This window comes from Notothenia coriiceps, unplaced genomic scaffold (genome assembly GCF_000735185.1).
Source record: "Notothenia coriiceps isolate Sejong01 unplaced genomic scaffold, NC01 NC01_scaffold00032837, whole genome shotgun sequence".
Taxonomy (NCBI): domain Eukaryota; kingdom Metazoa; phylum Chordata; class Actinopteri; order Perciformes; family Nototheniidae; genus Notothenia; species Notothenia coriiceps.
Genome location: NW_011365538.1, coordinates 26,450 through 35,585, shown reverse-complemented (window position 1 = coordinate 35,585; position 9,136 = coordinate 26,450). Strand labels below are relative to the sequence as shown.

Here is a 9,136-nt window from a genome sequence, read left to right as displayed (position 1 = left end):
GCTTGCCTGTGTATTGACCATGTCTCTCTCAGGTGTGTGCACGCTGGAGCCGCCCTTCTACATCGTGACGGAGTACATGCCCCACGGGAACCTGCTGGACTACCTGAGGGACTGTGATAAGGAGGAGGTGAATGCCGTGGTGCTACTCTACATGGCCACGCAGATCTCCTCCGCCATGGAGTACCTGGAGAAGAAGAACTTCATCCACAGGTGAGAGGACGCAAGAGGGAGGCAGCAGACGTGCATGAATACATATTCTATAACACATAGTTTTGAGCAAGCTCTCTGATTGGTCAATAGGCGTGTTTGATTCCACGATCAAACAACGATCAAATAGAACGTGCCTAATCACAAAGTATCCAGTGGCCTACACACGCCACTAGCCTACCGAAACTACTTCCATGAGCCTACATTGTGTGGTTTCCATAGCGACGTTTAGCGACACACAGCCGTTACACTGTTATACATTGTCTCTCGTTGGAAATCGGTAGCTACAAAATGTCAGATTTTAAAGTTAATTTTGATTTGTTGGGGGGCCTCAGTATTGATGAACGGTTGGACATGGACACAGACCACAAAACCAACGAAAGATTTGCGGCTGTTTCAACTGACGAGTTGAGTCGTTACCATGGGAACTACTTTCTAGGAACTACTTTCTGACGGAGATTAACTCAAGCAGAAAGCGTAGGTTTGGGAGCAAATTAGCCCACATTATAAAATTATTTTACGATATTGTTGATTACAATGATAGTTTGTGTAATAGAATCGCAATCATACACTTGAGGCAGTCCAGTACAGGCGTACGGACCTCGGCGCTGCCGCAGTACTGTCGTACCAATAATGACGTTCAAGAACGGCCTCTCGTGTATGATTGCTTAATTTGAAAACATCGTTGCTTGCTTTAAAAGTAGCACAATTCATTATGTCAAACCTTGGAAAGTATCTAGATATCCCTGCCCTAATATGCCAAAGTAACTGACAACTGAATATGTTTTGCCGTCTGATGTCACTGTCTGGACCGTTGCGTAAAAAGGAGGGTTTCTGCCCCGTTACTTCTCCGCTGTTTTCTTGTCACAGTTTCAGCCCAACTGTGTACAGTTAAATTGGTTGTTTAAAATCTTTTTTTTTAGTAATCCCCAGAGAACCGTAGACAACACCACAACGTGCTGGAATTAACCCGGAACAGCGTCTTTGAGCTGCCGTGTTGCCTGGTAACCGCCAGGTGTCGCCGCAGGAGTTTCCTCTCTGCTTTCACTTCCGGTCACTCTCACAACACGGAATATGGCGGCCAGCTCAGATCGGATTCCTCCTCGTCTCCCTGCCACGGAGGAGCCGGGAGCCGCAACGCCTGACATGGCAGATGGGGACAGCTACGAGGGAGAAGACATATTTGTTAATAACGTGAGTTTACATCTCATTTGTATGTATTATTATCAGTATTATAAGCTTTAAAGTGAGCGATGCAGGGACCCTGCATCTTCACCTGATCTGACCTGCATTCACGACAGATAACATAACTGAGAGCTAACTGTCAGAGGCGGGGAATTAAGTCAGACTCTGTGTTCACAAAAACAGCTATTGGTTCATAAAGTTAGCCGAAGTTAGTTTTAGCACACATGTAGACTTTTGATTCGTCATTACTAAGTTAATGGTTGATTCTGGCCTTCTTTAAGCCTTTCCCACACAAGTGTTGATTTAAAAGATGTTCGTGTTTTGATGTGTTATTCATCGGCTCGTGTTCAAGTTTCCTTATCTGTGTCTGTTTGCCATGATAATGATCCTCAGACAACTGACTGTTAACCCAGCTAGCGCTCTCCAGCTGGCGCTCTCATGCCACTTTTGTTTGTGTACTACCAGGGCTGGTGTAATTACTCAGATCCGTTCGGTACTCCAATTAAAACAAAAGTTATGAATTTAAAATCTTACTCAGTAGCCTACTTAGTAAAATGTATTAACACTTAAATGTACAGCTAATGTCGCAAGTACAATTAGGCCTCCTTAACAATGGCAATTATAGTAGTACGTGATATTATTTATTATATAATTGGATTATAAGCATTTATGCACAATATTTTAACTTTGTGGTTTAGGTGGACTTCATTTTAAACATGTTGTATTGTGCTGCAAGTAATAAACATTGTATTCAATTAAGTGATGTATTGTTTGGTTTGTAAAAATAAAAATAGTGGGAATTGCATAAATTAACAATGTAATAGAGCTATGAGACAAATGTAGTAGAGTTAAACGTAAAATATTTCCTTTGAAATGTAGTGGAGTTGAGGAATACATTGGCATAACAAAAAGACTAAAGTAAATTGCAACAACCTCTGCTTGAGTAGATGTACTTAGTTTATTTCTGCCCACTGGTGTTTCTGATGCCGATCTTTAAGTGGTGTCCTTCCTCCCTGCAGAGTGTCCCTGTAGCTGTGAGTCGAGGAGTTTCTCAGCCTGATAATGTCAATGAACAGACCCCAGATCTGTTCGGCGAGGAGGAGGCCGGCAGCACGACAGCCAAATCCAACGGAGTTCACTCAGATGATGACAACGACCTGTTTGCTGGTTAGGAGACTTTTTTTTTTATGTACTCTGCTTTCAAGTTAAGTTAATGTGTCACAAATCAAACTAATCTGATTTAATTATCTCAGTTTATGCTACAACTAAAGTCTAATGAAAGATGTTTTTGAGTTGAGAACATTTAGAATCTAGTTTTTTTTTTAGCTTGACCCTTAACTTGGTTCTAATTGTCAGGTGTTTTTGCTTCTACTGCATCTATGTTACTATACTACAGGTCTAACTGTGTAGTACAAACACTCCCAAAACTCTTCTTAGACAACATTGAGAATTGATTTGGTCAAACTTAGCTATAATAATTGGCTCCAGTGAAAATAACTTTTCGATTCCCCTGACTGATCTATTCCCACACTCAAGACCCAGTTAGGTATAATACAAGCAGCTGCACGAAACACATTTCCAAAGCAAGACACAGTAAGTTTAAAGCTAAGTAACCAGCAAAATTGAGATTCAAACAGAACTGTCTGATGAAAGAATAGACGAGGCAAGTCAATTTAATTTGTTTACTAATTTTGCTCTACATCAAATTTGTACAGCAACAAAGGAAAACACAATACACAAAAAAATACAAGCAAGATTAACTCAAAGTAAAGAAAATGCACAAGAACTCACTCCCCAAAACACAGTGATACACCACAAACCCAGACACCAGACTCACAAGAGAAAACCTATTAAGTATAAGTAAAGTTTAATTTTAGACAGGATCTGGTCCTGTTGTTATATTTCTTCTTTACTTGCTGTTAAAGCGCTTTTAGCACAAGGAAAAGCCCTATATAAATGACATGTATTATTATTATTAAAGTCAGAGTAAGGCAACCACTTGGTAAATGTTGGTAAAATATTTAGTGAATATTGAATTTGCATCACTCACCAGCCGAAAAATCACTCTATTTAGTGGCTTAAAAAATGTGTACATTCACTAGCCTTTTGTCCGATGTAGTGCTATTGTATGACATAATGTTGTACTCTATCTGAAATACACCTTAGTTATCTCTGTTCATTACTTTTTTGATTAAGAAAGGCATACATTGATTATTTACTTTCCTCAGAGGCGCGTGTGGAGCTGAACACGCCCGGAGGCTCTGCCCCGAAGGAGCCCTCCTCTTCCTCTGGCCTTCGTCCAGCCTCCTCGTTCACTACGAGCCCTGCGGCCCTGCAGCCCACCTCCTTGGAGCAGGTAGGGGTCACAGGTGCAGGCATGCAATGGTCTGTGATAACTACTGTTACATCACCAAGTCACCTGTATGTTACAGCCAGTTGTGTTTTTCTTAATGCAGATGGAAGAGGACGAGGCAGAGGACAGTTTTGATGTGGATGTTGCGGTCACAAACCCTGAGAAAGTTGGTCAGTGTCTTTTTTCCCCCTACTACTACTTTCAACTATGATACAGCTACTGTATCTGCAACTTGTAGTTTATTCAGATGTTGATAATCCTGACACTTAATAGTTATATTTTTATGGTTAAAGCTCAGTTGAGCAACTTTAAAAAGCATATTAATTTCAGCCTGTATCAAAATTATTTCTCATCTCCAATGTTTTCTTTCCCTCTAGGAGATGGAATGGGTGCTTATGTGGCCTACAAAGTATCCACCAGGGTCTGTAGTACAGCTTTTATTTGAATATGCTAATGTGACAAAATCTACACTTGTGTTTCTAAGTATTTCGTTTTGTGCCCCTATCTCTTTGTTCAGACGTCCTTGGCCATGTTCAGGAATAAAACCTTCTCTGTGAGAAGGCGCTTTAGTGACTTCCTGGGTCTTTACGAGAAGCTGTCCGTCAAACAGTTGCTCCATGGCTACATTATTCCACCACCACCCGAGAAAAGTGTCGTAGGTGGGTCCCGTTTTTCTTTATTTTTTGTCTGTGTTTTGCCCACTTTGTTGTGCCTTTTGGTGACTGTGGTTTGACCAACAGGAATGACCAAAGTGAAGGTGGGAATGGACGACCCGTCATCTGTAGAGTTTGTGGAGAGAAGAAGAGGCGCTCTGGAGAGGCAAGGATCCACACGTTTCATACAGTGACGTTATTACAGTGATGCACCCATACTCAGAGAGCTGGATCTGTTATCAGTGAAAATGATGCTGATGTATTCAATTACATTCTGTGTACATATACTACATATGTTAACTACTGGAGTTTTTTTAGGGTGATTCTCAAGAGCTTTCTCTTAAAATGTATGCTTTTCAGTGAATTTATGTTGATGTATTTATTTGTTTAAAGCAAAGGTCAAGCATGATTGATGTTGCTTAATAAATCATAATCATATTAGGCTTTTTTTTTAAACATGTGTGCATGTTTTATGTGTTAGTTTTAGGTCACCACTACTTCTTACTCACTTTATCTTCTACTGTCCTTTGTAGATATCTTCAGAGAGTGGTGTCTCACCCATCGTTACTACAGGACCCTGATGTCCGTGAGTTCTTGGAGAGAGAGGAGGTAGGTGCTTCAAGTTCTAAACAGATTGTATATTGAAATCATAGCCGTTAGGGTTGCAATTAGCTGGATAATGACTTTGGAGTCCTGTCTGTTTTCAGTTACCCAGAGCAGTGAGCACCCAGGCTCTGAGTGGAGCTGGCTTCCTCAAAATGATCAATAAGGCATCGGATGCTGTCAACAAGATGACCATCAAGATGAATGAGTCTGACACTGTAAGGGGACCCTGGGCCGAGTGTTTTCAGGAGACTGTTGTGCATGCATTTTATTGTTCTTCTACCATTGGAATTATACTCAATATTCACAAACTATTGTGCTGTTGCAATGGCTTAACTTGAAATTATAGCAGGCCAGACAAACCTGCCATTCTAGACATGATGAGGTTGTTTGATTGGGATATTTTGGCTGTGTTTCTCAGTGGTTTGAGGACAAGTTCCAGGAGATGGAAAACGAGGAGCAGCAGTTGAGGAAGCTGCAGGCCGTGGTCGACTCCCTGGTCAACCACAGGAAGGGTGAGCTACATCCGTCTTTCTTCATTTGTCTATTTTATCAAACAGTTTCAATTCAGGAAACAGAGTACAGTTCAGCTGTCAGGTCTTTAATGGTGAAACAGGCGGACTGACTATTTTCCTTTTTCAAACCCAGAGCTGTGTGGGAGCACGGCAGTATTTGCCAAAAGTATGGCCATGCTGGGAAACTCTGAGGACAACACGGCCCTGTCCCGGGCCCTTTCCCAGCTGGCAGAGGTGGAGGACAAGATGGAGCAGCTGCATCAGGAGCAGGCAGCCAGCGACTTCTTCATCTTTGCTGAACTGCTGGCCGACTACATCCGCCTGATGGGTGCTATGCGCGTAAGCTCACAGCTGCAGAATAATAGTTTTACAGGACTTGGAATATAAGATTGAGATTCTTCAGTAGCAGGAAAGTCTGAGTAGTATAGCTTGAGTAGTTCCTAATCCCAGGATTAAAATAGGAAAAAGTGTCAGTTTGTAATGCCTGATATGAAAATCATCTCTGTGAGTTTGAAGTATTTTCAACAGAGTGCTACTTGGGTACTTGTGGGTTATCTGTCACTACTTTTTTATAGCGGGTAGCTGGCTCCTCCACATGAACTTTTTCATTTCTCAAAATAAAAAATATTAATCCTAGGGTTTAGGGTTTTAGAGAGTCTGAAAAAAAAAACCAAAAAAGTGCATATTTAGAGTCTAAAAAAACCTAAAGACTTGCGACAGATAACCCACAAGTACCGCTACTTGTCTGTTTGGTGAGTGCCATGATAAAGTGTTGGGTGTCCACAGGGGTGTTTTGACCAGCGTGTGCGGGCTTGGCAGCGATGGCAGGAGTCTCAGAGTACACTCCAGAAGAAGAGAGAGTCTGAGGCCAAGCTGCTGTGGGCCAACAAGCCAGACAAACTGCAGCAGGCCAAAGAAGAGATCACTGAGGTAACACAGAGTGCTGCTGGGGCACTGAACCCCGCCTCAGGCTTTAAACCAACACAGGCCCTCTGCATTGAGTCCTTTCACAATGATTGAAATGCTAAATCATAAGGCTAAAGATCATAGTATTTGACCTGAAAGGAATATGAGACCCTATCATAACTGTTAAGCTGATGTAATCATTATTTCTTGAGATTTTAAAGACAGAAAATAATGATTTAATTGGTCAACCAAGAAAATGAATAAGGAAAATGTGTAAATTGTACGTATTTTAGTTTTTAAATAAAGACACCCTGTCTTATCGGCGTCTGTAGGCATTATAATTGTATGTATTTGTTTACTGTTTCAAAAGTGAATCATGTGTTATAATAATATCAGCGTTGTTGTAAATATTGCATACTTGAAAATATTAATATATTAATACTTGTTCTCTCCTTATGTTTGTTCTCAGTGGGAGTCGAGGGTTACTCAGTACGAGAGAGATTTTGACAGGATTGGCAGGACTGTACGCAAGGAGGTTCTCAGGTTTGAGGTATGTTTGTTTTTATAATAGTTACAAAAAGTAAGTAGGCCATTGGCCCTTAACGAACAGCTCTATCAGAAGAAATGTTTCAGCTAGAGGCCTTTATCAGGGCTATCATTAAGCACATTATTAAAACTAGTGCCTCAACAATATAGTATAGTTGTAATAGTAGTATAGTTCTGCCGGAAACTGGGTTTTCAATTGTCAAGGAGCTTAAGATATGAAACTTTTCTTTTCAGAAAGAAAAAGCCAAGGACTTCAAGAGCCAGATAATGAAATATCTGGATGCAATGCTGCAGTCTCAACAACGGGTAAACATTTAACTATATCATGTATTTTATTTATCACGTAAACATTACTCAGTGCTCTTTATTTTATTCATGTCTATTTAAGTGTTCCTTTAACTAAAACACATCAAAGTTGTCACCATTACAATTATCACTGTTATTACTACTACTTTGAAATACTTGTTATAATTAGTATTATTGAAAGCTATTAAGTGTTCAATACACATTTTAACTGGCTTTTCATTCTTCTTCTTTTCCAGATTGTAAAGTTTTGGGAGGCGTTCCTGCCTGAGGCGAAGGCAATAGCTTAACGAAGAGGGAGACCTTTTTTTAAAAGACCCCAACTGCCTTTTTTGAACACTTTACCTCTTGACCACAAACTGAGAGGACAATTTCGAACACAAGAATCTTCCATCCATTTCTTTTCTTTTTAACCATAGTGTATTCTCTTATCTTGTACAGGTCTTTTATATAATAAGCTGCCGCATTTACACAACATTTGTCTGGCATAATTCCTTGTTTATGTTCTTGACTGAAAGATGGTATAAAGCAGGAGATTAACCTGGCCGTAGTATTATTTATGTTTCTTGCTTAATCCGGTGTTGACACTGAGGTACTGCCCTATAGTAACATTGTCTATAGTTTACATTAGAAGATAGACGTATTTAAGTCATTCCAGTCTATAACAGCTTATGTTTATGAATGCATGTTGGATAACGTTTTGAAGCACTACAATGCATTGTACAGTTGGAAAAACTTTTTTAAATGAAATACCACTATTGATGACCGAGGTCATTTACCAAGAATATTGGCACATTGTTAGTGTATCACATAATACATATTAGAGCATAGAATAAAAAAAAATCTGAGTTGCTACAAAATGACAAAGAAGTAACAGTGGGTGAAGGTTGAGATAATTCAAAAATGCTTTGTTGGTATTTTCTACTATGATGTACAACTAGAATCATGTTGATTAATCGATTTCTTTCACACCAGTTTAAAGCACTCCAAAGTGACTCATCTGGACCTGCTGCAGAGATTGTCTACTGCCTGTAAATGACTATTGACATCTATGTATACATGTACAGTACTTTAATTGAATCGTACAATTACTGTCAGATATTATTATTAACCATACATCTTTTTGATACATTTGGTTTAACAATGACAGAAAAGCACAGACATTCAAGTGATATTGTCCTTATTTTTCTTATTCAGCATTTGTAAGCGTAGTTTCTTTTTCACGTCATCTTTACGTAAGAATGTGCTTTATTTTTGTAACCACTTTGCATTAGAACACACATTTTCCTGGAAATATTAAACAGGTAGATGTACAAAATAAATCTGATTGGTTAAGCTTTGGCAGTTGTTTCATGTTTTAGTGTTGTTGGTGGGATCTCCCTTTTCATAAGCAGCATGGAGGAATTATGAAACAGAAAAGACCCTTTTGCAAAAAAATAACATTTACAATTCCATTATCACCCATGTAGAAATGTTTTGGACAGTGTACATTTCTTGATGGTGACAAAATACAGTAATAATTGCTAAAATGTATTGTGATTGCGCTAAAACAGGAAATATGTAATGTATATTGGTTATGCATGAATATATATTTTTTGAACAAAAACCCATTCAACATAAACACAAGTAAATTAATTTGTTCTACACTGTGTGTTGTTAAACATGAACACCCATTTCCACAATTGAAATGGGAGAAATGTCTGGTAAAACAATATAACAAGTAAAAGTGAATTTCTTCAGACTTCCATTCTTATAATTCCATTTTATCAAGTATGAAGGGAAATGAAATTAAACTATTCCCCTGTTTTCTTTTTTTCTTTTTAAGCACTTGATCTTGTTGTCATGTGGCCTACTGGCTTCCAAAA

General features: G+C 39.2%; 1 protein-coding gene across 1 annotated transcript; it reads left to right on the top strand.

Annotated features, from left to right (window-relative positions):
* Positions 1-1,256: 1,256 nt before the first annotated feature.
* On the top strand, positions 1,257-8,612 carry LOC104961202 (sorting nexin-1). Its single transcript, XM_010789447.1, has 15 exons — positions 1,257-1,401; positions 2,412-2,559; positions 3,621-3,748; positions 3,849-3,915; positions 4,123-4,166; positions 4,263-4,404; positions 4,486-4,564; positions 4,932-5,007; positions 5,106-5,219; positions 5,423-5,516; positions 5,650-5,855; positions 6,303-6,446; positions 6,892-6,972; positions 7,203-7,274; positions 7,511-8,612. Exons 1-15 carry the CDS (start codon positions 1,282-1,284, stop codon positions 7,559-7,561), a joined length of 1,566 nt encoding a protein of 521 aa, XP_010787749.1. The 5' UTR covers positions 1,257-1,281; the 3' UTR covers positions 7,562-8,612.
* The last annotated feature ends 524 nt before the right edge of the window (positions 8,613-9,136 follow it).

What these genes read in the sequence shown, in the direction of transcription:
- LOC104961202 (XM_010789447.1), top strand. Translation starts at nt 1,282, where the DNA reads ATGGCGGCCAGCTCAGATCGGATTCCTCCTCGTCTCCCTGCCACGGAG. An exon ending in CACAAACCCTGAGAAAGTTG is followed by an intron (nt 3,916 to 4,122) that starts GTCAGTGTCTTT and finishes CTTTCCCTCTAG; the next exon opens with GAGATGGAATGGGTGCTTAT. An exon ending in TGCTGCAGTCTCAACAACGG is followed by an intron (nt 7,275 to 7,510) that starts GTAAACATTTAA and finishes CTTCTTTTCCAG; the next exon opens with ATTGTAAAGTTTTGGGAGGC.